The 20,336-nt window shown below is 46.1% G+C and overlaps 1 protein-coding gene across 1 annotated transcript in view; it reads right to left on the bottom strand.

The window, feature by feature from the left end:
* The window catches only part of TrpA1 (Transient receptor potential cation channel A1), a 174,164-nt gene that overhangs the window by 101,533 nt on the left and 52,295 nt on the right, over positions 1 to 20,336 (bottom strand). Inside the window, 1 exon segment of the mRNA XM_077639238.1 lies at positions 6,367 to 6,523. Coding sequence (XP_077495364.1) covers positions 6,367 to 6,523 — 157 coding nt within the window.

The raw sequence follows: 20,336 nt of genomic DNA, 5'->3' as shown, positions 1-20,336 counted from the left end.
CGTGTGCAGACTGCCGTTTTGTAGCGGTTTTCCATTTACAGCAGGATGGGAGAGATGTGCTTTTACGTAATGGCATAAAGCTGAGAAATAGCCAGACCGAAGAAAACCGAAGGCGGTCGTTTGTAAGTGGTGCGTAAACTAAAGGATAGGCAAGAAAACAAAAGGCCGCACTAACATCAACACGTGAACACTGGTGACTAAAACTTTCATCTGTCTGCACGCACGAACGAGGCACCTTTGCACTGAAAAACGCACTCGAACTACGTTCGTAGAGCAAATGCAATTGTTGCGCACATATGTGCTGCAGCCGCTCATCAGCAGCACTGCTGTGATATAGAGAAGGTATTTGTTATTTTCATGCTCTCTTAATAATATGAGCTTACAAAACTCCTTCGGCGCTTGTTTCAGTTTGCAATGTCACGTTCTCGCTTGACGGGCGAACAGAACAGGCCGAAAAGGAAGCAAACGAGATCTAGGTAAGTCTTCTTTTTCTTTAAGCACAACGCTGCCTTCCGTTCTCCTTTTACGGTGGGTGGGCTGAGCCGAATCAATTGTGCCACTGAATTCCACAAATGACCTTCCTCTTTGTTACCAAATTGAGCACACCTTCCGATCCCCCAAATAGTTCTGCAAACAACGCGAAAACACCGGCTTGGGAATGTTTTATGGCAGCTTGAAATCAGTAAAGAGCTGAGCCTTCTGCGGGAACCTTATCTCTAATGGAGCGCAGTCTCGTTACCGGTTTGAGCACTTCACTGCTGAGCAGTTTACTGAAAACTACAACGCGGAGCTTTTATCTTTCTTTTTCATCAAGTTTCTTTCACTTTTTTCAAAGTCAGGATATCTAAGATCATTCATTCATTCACTACATCATGGTGCAAAGCTCAGTACGTTTTTACTCGCATAAACTTCGAACGAAGCACGTATTGCAAGTTGTCATTCTCTACACTTTCTGCTTTATGGCACTCTTAGATCTTTATGGTCACACAATTATCAGTGATGCCACTTCACCATCAATGCCGGTATGCGAACGAGCTTGTTCTGAAATAATTGTGAACAAAGCTTAAATCAAGGAAACTCCTCTGAAGATAAAGTGTATGCATTTTGGTGGTGGCAGTTGTGAGCATTGAAAGCAAATCAAGGAGGCCTTTCACTTTTGAGGGCAGCGCGATTCGGAAACATCTACCCCGCCCCAATGTAGTACGCTTAGCTTACTACTCCAGTCAGAGCGCAAGAAAGGAATAACAAGGAAAGTGTTGCCGGAAACGCTTCGTGCCCACTTACTGTACTACGTATACTAGCAGTCTAACTCCTTTCACTGAAAGGGCTACAAATAGCTGCAGAGCTCCGCCAACAGAGCGACAATGCAATAAACCCCGAGTGCGCGTCTCTACTCCCGCCGTACTTGATCACGCCCTCTATGGGAGGCCGTTTAGCATCCGCCTCGCCGCAGAAACTTGTTTTTCGAGTCTCACCCTTTACTCTCGGCGCCGCAGTCATTTTTCCTTGGCAGCATAAACAAACTGAGTGCATAGACAGAAAAGTGCGCCAGGTGAGAACCTGCTTCTTTCCTTGTCTTACTCGGTTCTATCTGAATAGAAAAAAATGGCAGAGGTTTGGAATAGCTAATTATGATATTCAGCGAAAGCGTCACAGCAATGATTACGTAACGTCATCCGCGCGACTAATCACACGACCCCTCCCCCTTTCTCTAACACACGACTGAAGGGTCACCAAAAGGTGAAATGTCATTGCAAGGTCACCAAAGGTCAAAGGTCATTGCAAGATCAAAGGTCATGTCAATGCGGTGTGATAACAAGATAGTCCAAAAGGTTAGGCTGAAGGGCTTCGCTGTGGTGCTCCTTATAGCCATGCATGACCTGTAACTTGGTGAAAGTCAAATTTATTGCAACGCGATGCGCGGCTCTACCCAGCGTAGTGAAGCTTCCGCTTCAAAAAGGATGACATCAAGAAGCTCTTCCCCGAAAGGAAGTTGAATGCTACCGACCTTAGTAGGAGCCGCAGAAAATTCAATTTTTGGTGTCCTCGGCTGCTCATGCTCGCTTAATGCACCTGCTCTGTAGAAACTGGTGTGATTTATATTCATATTTACTGCTTTGTATCGGCTGCTGTGATGGTGCACTGACAATATCCGATCGGCCTCTGCGCGTCGGAATGAAGCATTCGCTTTGGCTCAATTTTCCGCACGTAAAATGTAAGGAAAGAGCTAAGCAATCATACGAATGCATTATCCGAAGCGTGGGTCAGAACCTTTTTGGGACCTGTTTGTAATTTCTTGGATGTCTACATGGTACTTTCACTTGTCTTTCAAACAAGATCACATCTAGGCAGAATTTTGAAGAATGGTCTCTACACGAAGCCGGAAAGGCGCAGTTGGTAAATTTTTATCGGATAAACAGGTCTAAATAGTTTGCTGTTAATTAAGATGCCCAGAACACAAGCAATCTCAAACTCTTATTTCTGGTTAATGCGTTATTCCTTCATATATTGTGCTCTCATTTGCTTTACTGATAAATTACGGCAAATACATTGTTTCTCTGTCTTTTGCTGCCAATCTCCTGGTAGGTATTTCTCGTTCTAACACCGAAGGACGTTCTTTGTAGACGGTTCTAATTAACGTTCACCGCAAGAAGCAGTTCTCAGAAGAACTTAAGACGCACCGCACTGCGCCATTATTTTCATGGCACGGTGCCCTAAGAGCAACTGAGGAATTTCCCCTATTTTATTGCGGGAGTTTCTGCCTGTAAGCACGCAGTGACTGCAGACCAGTCGAACGAAAATGCTTAAGGAAACCTCCTGTTTACAGCAAAAGTCTGGATCGTTCCACAATATTTTTAGATATAGAAAACTAAATTCGAAGACACTCGAATATAGAATTTATTTGAGAGCGATTGGAATTTTATATCAAGCTAGAGGAAAGCAAATGTTCGAAATTTTCGAACAGTGAATCTAATATTCTTAAACCAGATTCTTTGAATGGATCAAATAGTGCATGCTTAATATTATTCCAAACAAACCAAACTCGTTCGCAGCTTTTCGAACAGTTTTCAATCTGCTACGAAGTTCGAATAGGGCTCACCGTAGTTTTTCTCCACGGCGTTCAGTTCTATAAACAGACCATTCCGAAGCCGCACTGCATGTTGCTGCCGTCGTTCTGTGCGGGACGGAGTGTTCGGCATCGCGACGTGGTAGACATGTGTGGCAGTATTCATAATGCACATACACGCGTGGCCTTCAAGGTTTGGGGCACGACAGTGTTGAGCCAAGTTTAGCAAACGGTGCCTTCATGCCTGATACCAGAGGCCATGGTTCAAACTTAACTTCCCTCTCTACAATGAACTTAGATATAGTTCTAATTTGTTCACTCTTGTCTTTAGAAAAAAACGGCAATTTTGCTTTGTGCATTACATTACAGAAATAAAATTAATGCATTGTCTCCGCGTTTTGTGCCAACTATACTCAAGGTCGGTGTTCAAGGTCGGTGCTTTAGCTTCCCTCCATGGCTTATAGCACCATCTTTAGCACTTCATTCTTCCGCTTGATTTTTCATCTTATACAAATACTCGAACTAGTAGCGAATGACAAATCAAATATTATTTTCGCAATCATAATGATTCTCTCACTGTTTGATTCTTACTCCATTCGGTAGCAAATCAAGCCAATTCACATTTGATTCGCTTTCGAAAGAGTACAATATGCACACCCGTAGATAAAACTCTGCAATTCCAGTTTATTCCCCGACGGCAAGGGAGCAAGACTGCACTGCCTATGAATGCAGGGCCCGCATGAAGTAAAGAACGAGCATAGCTTTTTACTCGTTGTCGTCTCATTGATGCTTCTCGAGGACGACTGTTTTGGGGGCTTGAACGTTAGTTTGCGACTTCGGGAAAACAGCGACTTCCCCATACCTGTAGGAACACAGGTTTATAGAGGAAGTATATTTATAACATAGTTTACCGTGGGAGAAGGTATGCCCCATGTAAATCTTTAGAGTACAGTAGCTTAAGTACAATAGCTTAAGAATAAATTACATATTCCGCATCTATTTTTGTCGCACACATTACCCTTTTTTGCACGGCACTTCCTTGTCCATGCAAAAGCTGCCGTACTTTATTTCGTCGTCATCATCATAATCATCATCAGCCTGACTGCGGACACTTTAGGGCAAAGGCCTCTCCCATGTCTTACAATTAACCCTGTCCTTTGCCAGCTGCGCCCACCCTATCTCCACGAACTTCCTAATCTCACACGCCCACGTAACTTTCTGCCGCCCCCTGCTACGCTTGCCTTCTCTTGGAATCCACTCCGTTACATTTAACGACCAGCGGTTATGTTGCCTTCGCAGTACATGCCCTGCTCAAGCCCCTTTCTGCCTCTTGATTTCGACTCAGATGTCATTACCCACGTTTGCTCCCTCACCCACTCTGCCCGCTTCCGGTCTCTTAACCTTTCACCTATTCATTTTTCTTTCGATACCTCGCTGCGTTTTCCTTAACTTAAGCTGAACCCTTTTCGTTAGCCCTTTAGTTATACATTTCTAGAACATTTATTCATCATCACAGCAACCATTTTTAAATCTATAGAGCCTTAGAGGAGGACGTCGTTAGCTTGGGTAGTGCTTTTTACAATGCTGCCAACAACACATCTGATCATTGCCACTCTTTTGGCCTCCTGCTTGTAAATCGCACTTTAAAAAGTTATCCTCAAAACAAGACACGTGATAAACAACGAGGATTAAAAATGTATAAAATCTAAATTTAACAGAAAACACGCCTCCAGAATAAAGTGAAACTAGATGCTATTTTATCGTGCGATATGTTCAGCTTCGTACTCTGGACCGCTACGTCCTGTAGAAGAGGCCTTTTCAGGAAGAAAAAAAGTTTAATTTGATTTTTAGGAAATTGGTTCGGGATGGAAAATTGGTTACAGCGAAGAGCCCTACGTATACCGCCCTCTGCATACATACGGCGTGCGTAGGAGGCTGTCATGGCGTGCAGGTTAGCCTTGAAGGAATTAATTAAATAAGCCGAAGAAGTGGGCGATGGCCTCGATGGAATACAGGGGCTTCTGTGGACATCGGTGCATAAAGAATTTCTACAGCCATGATACTCAGAGTTTTCCGTGTGTATATAGAAGTACATTTTATTAAATTTGCGGGGGTCTTTTGGAAATAATGGCAAATGAAAGAAAAGCGCTTTTCTGTTCTTCCATCCCCCTCCTTAGTCCTGTAATGTGGCTTCGAGAATTTTATTAGCAGAGTGGCATAGTTGTTTATTTCGCTAATTGGTAAGTCGATCACCCAGGCTTTATTATTATTAGTTTAAAATGTCAGCCGCTACATGCGTTTCGAATTATTTGTTTAATTTATAATTATTCAAGAATATCGTACAGAAATAGTTTCTTCGGGGACGTGACTAAAAGGAAGAAAAAGCCTGATGAGTGGAAGCTACTCTTGGGCTAACAGTGATTGACACTCAAGCACAGGTAAAAGAATTGGAGGGGACACTACACTTAAGCGGCTCCTTAAGGGCATGACCTGACGGTATTAACGGGTTAATAAGTTAATACCCATATATACGGAAGTGGTCGTTCTCGACTTTCACAGACCCCTGGGAGTGCTCCTAGTGGGTGCAGTGTACTGGACGCAGCGGTGCAGCGCTTAAACGAAGCGCCACTGCCTTGCGATGGCAGGTGCTGCCGCCGGTGGGACTTTTGCGACCCAGGTTAACCTTGCTGAGGAACCTCTCGAGACCAATCATTAATTTAACTGCCACCCTGCCACGGTGGTCAGTTTGCTCGCAATCATGTGGGCAGGTTCTGATGACGCCACAAGACCACGTGACCTAGGTGGCGTGAATTTCTTGCTTTCAACGCCGACGCCGAACTTTCTGCAGAACGTTAGCCGTAACGCTATCGAGTTAGAGCAAAATAAATATCTTTTTATAAACAGAGAAAATTGAAGAGAAAAAATCTGTTATTCGCCTCCTCCTTCTCTTTTTTACAGGGCAAAAAGAGAGAGAGTGGGTTTATTGACGGGAAAGGCAGAGAGGTTGGCCTGAAAAATAAATGTCTGGCCTGCTACTCTGCACTGGGGAACGGGAAGAGGAGAAAGAAGTGGGTCACGATGGGGGATAAGGCAAAAATCACTACATTCCTTTTAATAGTAATAATTAAATCCTGCTGCCCGGATAGGTAGTACGGCTTGCGTTCGACTTTTCTTCCGAAATCTCGTTTCTTTGTCGCCTTGTTCCAATTAATCGTGCAGTACCAGCTAACCTGGCAACATACTTCACTTATCCCGCAGGCACCCCGTTTTTGGGGAAGGAGCAGCGCTGCCCTCCTCACCGCCATCGTGCTTGAGGATGAAGTCGAGGATGTTGACCCGGTTGTGCGCCGCCGCGTGGTGCACGGCTGCCCGCCCTCGGCTGTCCCGGAACTGGAGCCGCTTCTCGTCGGCCGTGAAGAGGCGCTCGAACTCCCGAAGGTTCCCTTTCTCCGCCGCCTGTGGTCCGAGAGAGAGATAGAGAGGGAGAAAAAGGGAGTGCGCCGGAATAAGAGGACGCCCATCAATGACAATCGAGTTGTCCTAATCAAATCAGCCATTTCACGTAGCGTAACGGTAGGGAAATCCGGGAGAAGGAGCAGAGCATACTACGCCTCTGCCGCCTCTTTCTTTCCTCATTTTGCATTCCGAATACTCATTTTCTTGCGCTTTCCTGGTTCCATTCCCCTTTGCGTATTTTTTGCGGTTGTCGCGATTTTTCAAAGCTCGCTGTCGCAGAAGAGTCGCTCATGGAAGGTTCTACAAGATTGCTATTGCATTTCGGGAAACGATGGCTTGACGCAACGCTCATAGATAATTAAACGAGTCCAGTTTCTCGGTCCCGGAAGCAGGCAAGCCATCGCTTCTCAGAACAGGGCGTGGAAACGACTACTTGAGTGTCATTATAAGAGAGTATTACATCTTACTAGTGCAAGGTAAAACAAAATACCTTCTGAACATCTGCAATGCTCAGAGAAGGCACTAATCACCCTTGGTTCAGACAGTCTCGTTTCTTTTTAGGTTTCCACTGCATATCACTTCACTTTTCCTCACTTTTCATCAGTGATTCCAGTCTGGCGCGAAGAAAGAAGCGGTGACCGCAGAGAAAATTCATCAGAAGTGGTTGCTGTGAAAGATACGAGGTTAAGATTGTCACCGGGTTCCTAGCAGTCACCATCGTTCCTATCAGAACCACCCCCACAATAGCCACCATTATCATGGTCACAGTCCTCTGCGGGACAAAGGCTCGCATTAATGCCTAGTTGCAACGATGCAAGCTGAATTTCAACACTGATCTAGTGAACGCGAACAATCACCGGGCTCTCGCTTACTGCTAACTATTATTTTTTTGTTGCTGGAGACGAAGAAGAACACAAAGCGGTAAACATCATAAAACGCTGTGTTTTACCTCCTGTGACATGTTTTTCCATCATGTTCTTAATTCTTTTGAAAAGAATCTATCCAATCATGTGGTTTTCGTTGCTTGTCCACGGTTAAAAATCTGTCGTTTACAGATCTAGCAAGAAACGAATCCTTCACCGCGCTCAGGGGACCGACAAAGGCTATCAAGCAGCGTCTCATCTCTCCATGATCACGTACCTCTTAATAAACCAACTCGTGTACACTTTACGCTTTATTCTAAAGAGGTCTTGAAATAACGAAGCAACGCCATTAAAAGGAAAAACCAGGGAAAGGCAAGACACGTTTCAATGGCACTGTTTTGTTCTTTCATGATGCAATACCAACTCGCCCACTATGCTATGCTGCCTAAACAGCTCTTTGAGCTCAAAAACTGGCGTCGCCCGTCGTCTAGCGTCGGTCGGAAAATATTCCAGAATTCCTGAAATCAGAATATAGAAAGAAAAAATGTCCGGCACTGCGGTTCGAATCCAGGCTTTTTGACCGCCAGGCGGACAAGCAACGCGTAGGACCCGAAGAGTATTTTTTGTGTTTCCTTTATTGGCTGTTTAGAAAATTTACGATAGATAATAGATAGATTATGTTATGCACTGCGCTCTCAAATATCAGGAGTGGACGTGCGTTTCGCTCACAACTCAGAAGAGTTTCAGGGACTAATAAATTAATAAACTAATAAATTCATCTTCAAAACATCCGCTCTTTGTACACTTCAAGCAGCTGCGATTACTTCAATCGTTGGTTCAAGCGTGTTAGAGGGGCATCTAGTGAATGCGTTGTGGTGTCTATGACTTAGTAACATACGCTTGGTATGTGTACTGATGTCATAGCAATTAAAAAGATCAAATATTCATATGCTACTTGGGCGTCAGAAGCTGCATGAAATGAAAAGGCGGTGTTATGGTGCTTCATTGTACTGAAACAAAGGTATGTATGCATATGAGTATGTAATGCCGTAGTATGTCGTTCAGTGTAACCCGGACAGTGATTGGTTCCCGCCAATTGTGATTGTTGACTGGTAATCGGTAATATGATCGGTAATTGTGAATATAATCGATGACCGTGATCGGTAATGTGATTGCGGATTGCTGGTCGGTGAAAAATGAGAAATAACCAGAATAAAAAGAAGAAAACGGATTAGAAGGTGCAATCGCGCCTATTCTTCAGGCGAAGCTTAAGCGTATTCCTAATTTCGCTTTCAATTCAGGCAGAAATAAAGGCCAGTTTTCGAGTCAGACTTCAAGTACCTCAGAGCCCGACGAAATGAGCATTCGCCATCCAGTGCCCTTTCAATTGAAGGTCTCAAAGCCGCAAACTCAAAGGCGAGGTGCCTTGCGTTCGGCGTACCGCGCACTTCGCTGCTCCATTGTGTCTGCGTCTCTGCGTAGCCTCCCAGCGCATTTACAATGAGGCGGTCTCTCGAGAGCAATTTCCGGGCCACAGAAAGCGAGAGCGACGAATTCGCCGGCGGCGATAGGCCTAAGGAACCGTGTTGTTCAGTTGCGAATCGCACCCGGTAGCTTTTCGCGAAAGTAGGTGATTAAGGGAATGCAGGAGCAGTGTGAGTTGTTTGCCACCTCTTACATACGCCTGTGCACTTCCCCGTGAAATGGACTCCTTTATTTTTTATTTTTAATAAATTATCGCGAATACATACCACCACGCAACGAGCAATCAAGACGTACAAAAAGCCTTTTTTTCATGAGCATTCTGTACTGCGTCCCAGTTTATTTTTGCGCTGCGAATAATTATAACATGACTCGGTACTCCCCTAGAATTTCCTCAATGCTTAGAATAAACCACGAGTGCGATGGTGAGGCGTCCACAAATTTGCTCATTTTTTGTGATTGCGAGTATACCACTCAAGTATGGAAATCGTCACCGCGATATTTTACCTTTATTTTATTGTGAGGCAGTTGTGAGAGGGCATATTATGAGAGGTGATTTCTGCACTTGACTCCAACGGCACCGGTTTTAAGCAGCTTGTTTATAAGTACTTTACTCTAGGTATACTTCTGATTTCTTCCTCTTGTTTTTGCTTCTTGCAGAACTAGACTGCCCCCATTGCACTTGAAGGCTGAAGCTCCTAATAAGGTATTTCCGGAAACCTTCATGAGCACGGCACGCCTACGCAGGGTATGAAACTTAGTTATGTTCGGCGTTTTTTTACGCAACGACTGCACTGAAAAGAGGCGTTGTTAGTCCGTTACGGCAAATGTTCGTAATGAATACCTTAGCAGCACAAGCGCTGCTTTAAAGTCTAGGCAGCTGTCCCCGTTTTTGTATTATTAGTCACTGGACTTGACCATAGTGCACTGGCTCCTTCTGCCAATTCGAGCAAATTTCGGCGCGCATGTTATAACAATGCGACCAAAAAGATTAAATCGGGCAAAACCCCCTCATGCACATTGTATGCTTGAGTGTCTGAACTGTATGCGCTAAATATTGCCAAAGGAAACACGTCTATTTCTCTTCGCACGGAGCTCCCAGGCAAATTCAGATAAACTGCCGAGGTTTTGCGCTTATTGAAATCACAATGCTCAAGCTAAGGATTAAAAGTGACGCTTATGAAGCCAGCATTAAAATGATGCTATGATGCACGGGCATCACTCACATAAGTCACGAACAACCACCGGTTAGCTCTTTGCTTTCAGCAGGGGACCTGGTATGTACAGATGCACTTCTGCTTATGATTTCATGGGTATTATCCTGAAGCGTCTCATCTCATTTAGCTCAAAACATACACCAGAGAAAAAACAAAGCAACGCACAAGGCGAAGCACAGGCTCTTCTGTGCTCATTTTTTTTCTCTGAAGTGTGTTTTTTGCTAAATGAGATGTATATAATAGCTGAAAACCAGCTGGCCCATTATAGAACTCTTCTGAAACGACTCTTCTGAAGGGACGCCGTAGTGGAGGGCTCCGGATTATTTCAACCACCTGCGACCGTATTCTATAAGCTGTCCATTTTCTTTTCCCTCTTTTGCTCTGAAGACACTGTGCAGTGGTTATGCGACGGATTGGCGGAACACATTTCCTTAGTCAGCCGGGCTAGATGCGGCGGGAGTTAGGGGTGGTTAGTTATAGAGATCTGGCTTTTGATTGGTCGCATGGGACTGGTTCTTTTTTCTCTCCCCCCCCCCTCCTTTTTGTACGTTGCTTTCATGGCGAACAATGTCACGACGGATTCAAATGAAAATGATACAAATCGTTGAATTCTTGTGTGCCCACCAGTGTACGAGAAACTGTAGGCCGTTGGTAAGAAAGAACAAGTAACGACAGTGAGGTAAAAAGCAATTTAAGGAGTCTTCTCTAAAATCAGTAAGTACCCTAGGTTGGGAAATTAAGAGAAATGTATTACATTTGTGTTACTCTACCAATTTAGGGAACAGGGAGGCAGGTGTCTTTTCAAGGACATCTGAAGAAGATTTAGAATTGGACGAGCATAAAAGGCTCTAATATGTGAAACATCAAGGTAAAGCAAGCCAAGCCTTTTTCAGCTAGCGTTCGAAATAGTGCCTTAATAGCCGGCAAAAAGCGCGAAGGCTTTCAGACTGCTGCGCAGCGGGCAGCGCTGGGTAGAAGGAGAAAAGGGTGCATCATGACGTCATATATGGTGGCGGCACACTTCCAACGCAGAAATTCTTGGCTATACAAAGGAAAACAAACGGTAGAGAAAGCCAAGCTCGCGGAGCGTTGCTTGGCGGCACCTGACAACGAATGGAAGGCTATAGGGGTAGGCAACGGAACATTGAAATCTCACCATCCGTGACGTCATCACCGAGCTTCTTTTTACTTCTTCAACGCTGAGAGGAGAAGCCTGAAGGTTATTGGGCGATTACGTTATCGTTTGAAATGCTAGCGCACAAAAAAACGCCACGCTTTACCTAGAGGTTTCGTAGATTTGAACGCCTGAATATCGTTGAATTCTCAAAAAATGGTTCAGCTGCCCTTTAAAGGTATAGTTCTCGTGGTTCCTATTTGTACATTCAATTAGTCATACCTCACGTTTCCTTGCTGGGGATCTACAACAATGGTAGGTGATTACATCTGGTCGGTGATCTGCTTTAATAAGAATGGCTTGATTCATGCTATATGAATGCTTAAGTGCGTGCATGATTACTGTTGGTGAACTTTCCTGTAGCATGCAAACTTAGCAGACATACGCATAGGGTGACTCCATTACGTATTTATTGTACCTTGGCTAATACTTTGAGCAATAAACAATGAATAAAAGCCTGACAAGAATCATTCTTTTTTACAAGACAGCAGCAGCTTTCCGGTTCTTCTGCACTAAGCACTTGTGCTGCTGGGGACCTTACACTCGTCCATCGTTTCATTTGCGCTGTTTTGCGTCGAAAATGAGCCTTAGCCAACTTGCCCAAATGTCCGTTGGTCTCCTATCTTAGTGATCTGCAGTGTGCATTTGTCGATGTCAGCCGTAATATCAGTACGTAGCTGCTCCAGTTGGCAAGGGCGCGTTAGCTCGGACAGCCCATTATGAGCAGATAATCTGATCCAGTGTAACCTCGACTATCGTACCTACAAAGGCAAATGAAGGGGGCATGAGGGGAAAATAGAAAATCAAAACATGCTCAGTACTAACAATATGCACCCAGACAGAAGAGACAAGGCCAGCGCTGGTAGGACAAACTCGATTCGCCGTCCGAGGCTACAGAGAGGCATACGCTGACCATTGCGCCGCATGCAACTCAAGACAACAACAAATACACGCGATATACCTCTTGCCAAACTTGTGTGTAGGAGGCCATCAAGGCTTGAGGAGTTATCTAAGATGAGCAAAGAAAAAAAAAGATGTTCCTGTTGCTAGTATTTTACTTTTTTTGCGAATACCGTCCCCATCTACTCAAACTACTGCAACGCTACTTTGCAGCTGAGAAACGTGTTATAAAAATAATCGAGCTCTTTTATGTTTCTTTAGGAGACACATTATCAAAAGGACCTACTTAACACTAATTAGGAAATAGGAGACTCTGGAGCCGGTACCCTCAATTGAACAAGTACACATATATCATAATTTTGTGGAGGTGATTAGACAGCATGTCTCATTACTAATGGGATGTGATGAATTAGCCTGCAATTCTTATTGGGCGCTCGCATTGTGCTTCAACAAGCTGGCTGCGTACTCGGGTAATCTCAAAGGCTCATTGTCACGGAGAAACATTCTGCATTATAGCTTATCCAATTTAGGATCGACAATATGCGAAGTTACCTCTAAAAACTTGAAAGATGTTCGCTGTTTCATGGCGGAGTTGCGGCCATCAGAGTGCTTTCGAAGTACCAAAATCGTTAAATCGTCGCTTCAAAACCTGACTCATGTCACTATATTTGCTCAGAATTAAGACCGAGCTGCTTATAAAATACTATAGTGATCCCCATACCTCAGTAAAATCCACAGCCCAGCCGCAGCACCCGGAAGCGAGCCCTCGGATAGGCGCCCGCGAAGCAAGGACTCGGATAAACATATTCTAGGCTCTTGGCCGCCAGGGTCTACGAGGCAATAAGGCCACTGATGCGGCCGCCCGAGTGCTTACACACCGGACTCCTCAACGTAGCCATCCTGGCTTAAAAGCTCATCAACCTCTTCTGCGGTTGCGCGAAGTCTTAATCTCTTACTGCTACAGCGACCGCCTCTACCCGTCCTCTGCCAGGGGGTTGAGTAAGGCGGAGGAGCGCTCTGCGGCGCCTGCAGACAGGAACTCTTCTCTGTCCTGCCGTGGTGAAACACTTTCATCCCAACATAGATGGGCGTTACCCGAACTGTGGAGAGATCAACGATATCTTTCACATGGTGTGGGGTTGTACTCAGAATGCTCACTAAGCTTCCCCCTACCCCTATCCGTGAGGCCTGGTAGACTGCTCGTCTAAACTGCTCCACACTGGTGTTCCAAAGGGCTCTGGTAAAGCAGGCGCGACACGGGGCCTCGTCGTGCGGTGTCCCGGACTTAAGATACCGACCATGCAGCGGGGTCTTCTGATCCCAAACTCTCTATTTGAGCATTAAAAAAGTTTTTCTCCACCACAATACCCTCAATTGCCGCTGGTGACGGCGAGGCAGGCAAGTAAAGCCCTTTCAACTCTACATCGTCCACACCCCATGCACAGGCGAGCAACAGGTATCCGTTGAGGTCTAGGCTCTAGCATACGTCGGCCCGCGCGTTTGATCACCCGCGTTCTCGGTCCCTTGGCAAAGGCCAGCGAACCGGGAGCAAAACACTACGTACCTTGCAGCTGCACGGGTCAGTCACGGACTCCGCGTTCATTTCCTTCCACTAGGAACCTCTCGCGGAAAAACGGCCCGATCGAGACTCGGAGTGACCCAATAGGGACGCTTGGCCGAAACGCGGAGAAAGAAAGGGAGGGTCTCTGAGAGGGTTTCTGGGAATAAGTGCCCTTGGAAGCAGGACAAGCAGCGCGACTGTCAGCATTCTTCTCGCGGAGACCCCCATGAGGCGCCTCTAATGAGCAAAATGCCAGCAGCGGCCGCCCAGTCGGGTCGGCCAATCTCCGCATCCGCCTCCCTCTTCCTTAATTCCCTCGTCACTCTGGAAGCAGAGCGACGCTCATTATCCGCAGGACAGAACAGCTAGCGTTTCGCCGTGCGCCCAACCCGTAAATACACTTACACAACATTGCTGAAAACGTACAATACAATAGACTAAACATGCGACAAAAGGTAACAAGAGAATAAAAGGAGTCGCAACATGAAAATCTCAGAATTTTTCACTACATGCAATGTTATGTACGACAAAGACAGTCATACATCTTTACATAAGTTACAATCTTGCACATGCACAACTGAAGTCATAATTCTTTAAATTGCTTTGGTCGGAATACGCTTGACAGAGCACCCGTAAAAGTTCGGCACAATCAGCCACCGGAGCCGCGATATCTCCGATCAGATGAGCAGTCGGTCCTAATGAGCTGAGACTGCCAATGCACCGTAACGAGCTCAGACTACATCATCGCGTTTCGGTAGCAAAATCTGCCAGGCACCGGAAGTTATGAAAATTGTCACATAGCAGGGCAGCGACGTTGGCAGTTTCATGCTGTTTTGCAGTGAGTGCAACCACAAGGATCATTATCTTTTGCACGCACCACCGATCACAGAGGTCTTCTTTCATGCACCGAAGCAAACCCAACACTGAGGCTCAGCGGCAGGAGTCGCAAACAAAACGTAAACATAGAAAGGAAGTGGAACTTGTCTGTTGGAACTTGTGGAACTTGTCATATGGAAAGTTCCAGTAGGGAAGAGATGCTGCGAGGAATTTAGGTGGTCTTGGCACTCCAGCACGAGCCGTCATGACCCACCAGGGCATGTCCCCGGGATACTAGCCCCTTCTGGCTTCAGCCCCTATTCACTCGCTGCGATGCAAGCTAACTTCACGACGCTACGTGTTGCATATGAGAAATAATTACACGGGCTCCGCACTCTTCGCAGCACCAGCGGCGTTCCGGAGCATTGCCTCCCTGCGACTGCCGAGCATTCCAAACGCGAAATTGGTCACAGCGTTGAGCACAGTAGAAGCTCACTGGACTCTAAATTAGCTACTGCTGCTCCCAAGGATCACGGCTAGTTTCACAACCAACGTCATACAAATGCGAGCCCCTGCGCTGCTACTGACGCCCGCAGCGTGAGCCAGCTTGAATCTATGGTATCCTTTGGAGCCACAGCGATAGCATCCAGGCAAGTGGAGGCAACTTGCATGCGTGCCGTCTCTACACAGAATAAATTTTTCTCGGAGATCCGTCTGCGCAAAGATACGACCATCGAAGATTGCTGTCAAGCACTGCAGATCCTACCTACCAGCAAACAGGAAAAAAACGACGTCTAAAGGCCGACCAAAATGGAGATTTTTCTGCGGAAAACTGGCCAACGGCCGCCCGGCGGCTGTTAGCCGTCGATCAAACGAAGCCTCAGGGCAAACCAAAGGATTAAACTGTGCGACACAATAAGAAGAAGGATGAGGAACGCGAGGAACGCATTTCGACGACGCTGGTCGTGGGTGGAAATCTCATCGCGCGTCGCAAACGGCAATGACCGGTGGGTGCAGCGAACCAGCCATATCAGGCCTTCCCGATTTAGAGAAAACCTAGCGCAAAAACATGCAACCACAAAGACAGAACATACGAGACACAAGCGCTTGTGCCTCGTCTGTTCTGTCTTTGTGGTTGCATGTTTTTGCGCTAGGTTTTCTCTAAATCAAGCATGCACCAACTAGCCCAAAAAGAGGTGTTAATGCAGGCCTTCCCAATTCTTTAGCGTCGATCCGCGCCGCAGACATGGGAGGTAGGTCTTCGTTCCGGCCTGCACTGCAGCATATTTGAGTAGAACATCTTGGGAGGCTAGTTGGCCGGTATCAACAGAAAAAATTGGCGCCAAATCGAACAACAAACAGCAAGAATGACTGGACAGGCGCATATATTCCCTCATTTTTTCTCTTGACTCTACCACGCATACGAGGTGCGCACTTTTAACGGACCGGGAAGCGGAGGAAAATACTACGCACCTTGATGCCTCGTAAGTTGGTGGCAGACTCCCCGTTCATCTTCTCCTCCTGATTTCTCGCCGAAACAACGACTCACACGTGACTCGGAATGAACCAATGGGAACGCTAGGTTGAAATGGGACGAATAGAAGAGAGGTTTAAAGAGAGCGAGTTTCGAACAAGCAGCGCGACTGCCCGCATTCCGCTCGCGGAGACCCCATGAGGCGTCTCTAATGAGCATAAAGCAGCATCGGCCGACCTCTCGGATCACGCAGTCCCCAGAAGTTTAAAAAGAAAAAAAGAAACCAAGTTAACTACAAATTATTACAAAACCCGCCTGTGCGCGCTACAGATCGTTAGTTCATTCCTCTTTATATGCTTTTAGAGAGAGAGAGAGAGCTCTTAATAGAAAGCAGAGATTTTAGCCGGCGTAAATATTCCCTGACATGCTACTGTGCTGAAGGGAGAGAATTGGGGAGTAAAGATGGAGGAAAGATGCTAGAAAAAAGTGAGGTCACTGAAGAGGGTTGTAACGCAATAGTTCACAGCATTTCTATATCATCTGATTGATAATGTGAATATGATCTACTGTGGAATATCATTTACGAAAGCCTGCCTGATCATTTGGTTGATTAAAGTCTAACGTTGCCCTGACTCTGTTAGCGATTACCTTAGTAAATACCTTGTAGGCAACGGACACTAAGCTGATCGGTCTCTAATTTCAAGTGGAAACCTCAGTAGTCAAATAGGCATTGAGGAATCAGGATGTAGATGAGCCTTATGTCTAAATACTGGAAGATATTTATATAGGAACTGTACAGCCACCATAGTCCTCCATAAAGTTAGGAATAAAATTCCAATAAGGAAGGGCGTTAGGCAAGGAGACGCAATCTCGCCAGTGGTATTCACCGCCTGTTTACAGGAGGTATTCCGAGGCATGAATTGGGATCAGTTCGTGATAAGAGTTAATGAAAAATATCTAAATAATCTGTGATTCGCTGATGGCATTGCCTTGCTGGGTCACTTAGGAGATGAACTGCAGATCATGATGAATGAGTTCGACAGGCAGAGTAGAACGCTGGGTCTAAAAATTAGCATGCAGAAGTCCAAAGTAATGTTCAACCGTCTAGCAAGGAAGCAGCAGTTCACAATTCCCAACCAGGCGCTGGAAGTGGTAAAGAAATACGTCTACTTAGGGCAGGTAGTGACAGCTGATCCGAATCGTGAGTGGGAAATAACTATAAGGATAAGAAAGGGGTGGAGCGCATATGGCAGATTCTCTCAGACCATGAATAGCAGGTTACCAATATCCCTTAAGAGAAAAGTGTACAAGAGCTGTATCTTACCGGTATTCACCTACAGGGCAGAAACGTGGAGGCTAACGAAAAGGGTTCAGCTTAAGTTAAGGACAGCACAGCGAACAATGGAAAGGAAAAATAATAGGTGTAACGTTAAGAGACCGGAAGCGGGCAGAGTGGGTGAGGGAACAAACGCGTGTTAATGACATCCTAGAGGAAATCAAGAGGAAGAAATGGGCTTGGGCAGGGCATCTACTGCAAAGGAAAGATAACCGGTGGTCCTTAAGAGTAACGGAGTGGATTCCAAGAGAAGGCAAGCGTAGCGTAGGGGCGGGAGAAAGTTAGGTTAACGGATGAAATTAAGAAATTCGCAGGCATAGGGTGGGCACTGCTAGGAAAGGACAGGGTTAATTAGTCGTGGGAGAGCTCTTTGCCCGGCAGTGATGTAGTTAGGCTGATGATGAGTTTACTGCATGATGGCTTCTTTGAATGAGGCCGTAGTCAAGTTCTGAGATCAATTGTTCGGGGAAGTTAGAATTTGCCTAAAACACCAGTAGCGCCTAAATAGTGAAGAATATAATTGCACGTCGCTGCTGTCTTTGGCCGCATGAAATGCTTCTAGTTCTCATTTTGAATACCAGTCTAACATCGCACTGAAATAGCCACGAAATGGACGTGCAAGAGAACTGTCCAAATCGAAATTTTTCCTCTCCATTTCCTGGTGCAGGAAAAGAAAACGATGCTATGCCAGTGTTCGCAGTGAATTGAAATTGACGACGGCATAGATCGAGCAACTTCATTTGAGCGACGCCTGAAACCGCTCTCGAAGTTTTCGCTTTGGGAGCATGGTTTTTCTTGGAGCGAAATTATTTTGTATGTACAAGAACAACTTAGTAAAAAACCAGAAAGTGGCAGAAAATTAGTCTAACCACGCAAGGCTAATCAAAACATATATACTAAAAGGGAGGAAATTATGAGCAGGTGCTCGAAACGGGGCGCCACGTCGGTTTTTAGCCTGTTACGTGTTGCAATGTCCGAAGGTTATTCGACCAAAGACGTTGATGGCTGTTACGTTACAAGTCCCATACATAAGTCTAATTCACCACCATTTCTGAATCCGCCGCGGTGGTTCAGTGGTTGGGGCGCTCGACTACTGATCCGGAGTTCCCGGGTTCGAACCCGACCGCGGCGGCTGCGTTTTTATGGAGGAAAAACGCTAAGGCGCCCGTGTGCTGTGCGATGTCAGTGCACGTTAAAGATCCCCAGGTGGTCGAAATTATTCCGGAGCCCTCCACTACGGTACCTAATTCTTCCTTTCTTCTTTCACTCCCTCTCTTATCCCTTCCCTTACGGCGCGGTTCAGGTGTCCAACGATATATGAGACAGATACTGCGCCATTTCCTTTCCCCAAAAAACCAATTATTATTATTATTATTACTGACAAGCACATCCTTCCTGCGGCTCCACGTGTTCGGCGGCAGTTGTGCTGGAGCTTTTCAATGTACAGGGATGAGTTGAGAGCTAGGAAGCATTTCCTGGACAAAAACACTACGTGAGTTTATCCCTGGAACTAAAGAATGACGGGCGATTTAGCGTGATTGCATAATGAGAATCAGATGCTCTAGGAGTTCGGTTTTCACTAAGGTGTTTTGGTGTTCGGATTCACTGCGGACGAATGGAAGTTGATGAAGACGACGACGTCCAAAGCACGACGCGAGAGAGTGGCACTTAAACACGCGGGATGTTCGGCTGCGGTTACGACGCTTTTGAAGCGAAAAGCTTCACTACGCGGGTCAGAGCCGAGCTTCGCGTGAGCCGAACTAGTGGGTTATGCGCATGCGCGAAAACGAGTGACGTCACGCGCCGTGAAGGTGGTCGCTCCTCGCCGCTGCCGCAGCCGTCGCCGCCGCCGACTCCGTCGCCTGACCTTTCGGCACAGCCGCGCGCTACTGCACATGTGCGTCATGTGCATGCGCAAGGAGGCTATATAATGCGCTTGCCAGAGAATAGGCGTGCGCACTCGACATGGAAGGGAAGGAGAGTGCGGCTGCAGCTGGACTACGCAGAAAAGCTTTGAAAGTAAATTCGTCCGATCCAGAAGTACTCGCTTGGGAGTTAGCTGCACAACAGGGAAAATATGATAAAGCCAAAGCTAAACGTGCAGCCGAAACGCCTGAACCACGGGAAATAGGTTTTGCTAAGCGACGTCGGAAAGAACCCGAAAAGCATGTCTTGGCCGCATCTTCAGCCAGCAGCAGCCAAGCGAGTGAGGAAGGGGAAACAAGAGAGTCATAAGACGAAAATCTCAAGACTCGCCATTACAACGACCACGTGGTACGACTTAGTGGTAGCACTGGCTTTTCGCCTGTATATCCAGGCTTAGCCAGAGCTAAGCCACTGCCTAATTTTTGAGTGTCCGTTAAAGAACGTCTCAAAGAATCACGACATCACAACAGAACACAAAGGAATGATCAATAATTTCCGGCAGCTCACACAAGCGACAGGTCACTGAATATGGCACAAATGTCCCCCTAGCTCGAAGTGAGCTGACAAGTATGGTCGTAGTGTGAAGTTTATAAAGAAAGGTTTTGCGCCCGGATGAGCACACATCCGTTGCCCTACACTAGAAGATTTTTGCCTACAAGGAAAGGTTCTAAGGTTCCATGTGATCTCTTTCTACTCATATGGCTGTTCAGCCTATGTATGAGTCGCATGATAGATCGCCATGCAGAGCTGCCACGCTCATCGAAGTTTTTCTGTTGAGAGAGCAGAAGAGCTTTAGTGCCTGGGATATATTATGATGCGCAAGATCGACCTGCTCTCTGGCTGCCTATTCTCGATGCATGTGTACATATGCCCGAATTTCGATGTGCGGGCAGAGTGATAGCAAGAGGCTGGTGTGACTATGTATGACGAGTTCGCGGGATGTGGCGTGGTTAAGTAAGGCTTGAAAGTAGTCTGTTTTGTTGTATTCCCGAGCAATAAAGAAAAAAAAAGAGCTGCGGCATTGGGGTAAGTTGCCTAATGCAGAAGCTAGCGAAGCTGATCTG

The sequence above is a fragment of the Amblyomma americanum genome, chromosome 10 (genome assembly GCF_052857255.1).
Source record: "Amblyomma americanum isolate KBUSLIRL-KWMA chromosome 10, ASM5285725v1, whole genome shotgun sequence".
Classification (NCBI taxonomy): Eukaryota; Metazoa; Arthropoda; class Arachnida; order Ixodida; family Ixodidae; genus Amblyomma; species Amblyomma americanum.
Note: the sequence above shows the minus strand (reverse complement) of the source record. Positions and strands in the feature narration are given on the sequence as shown.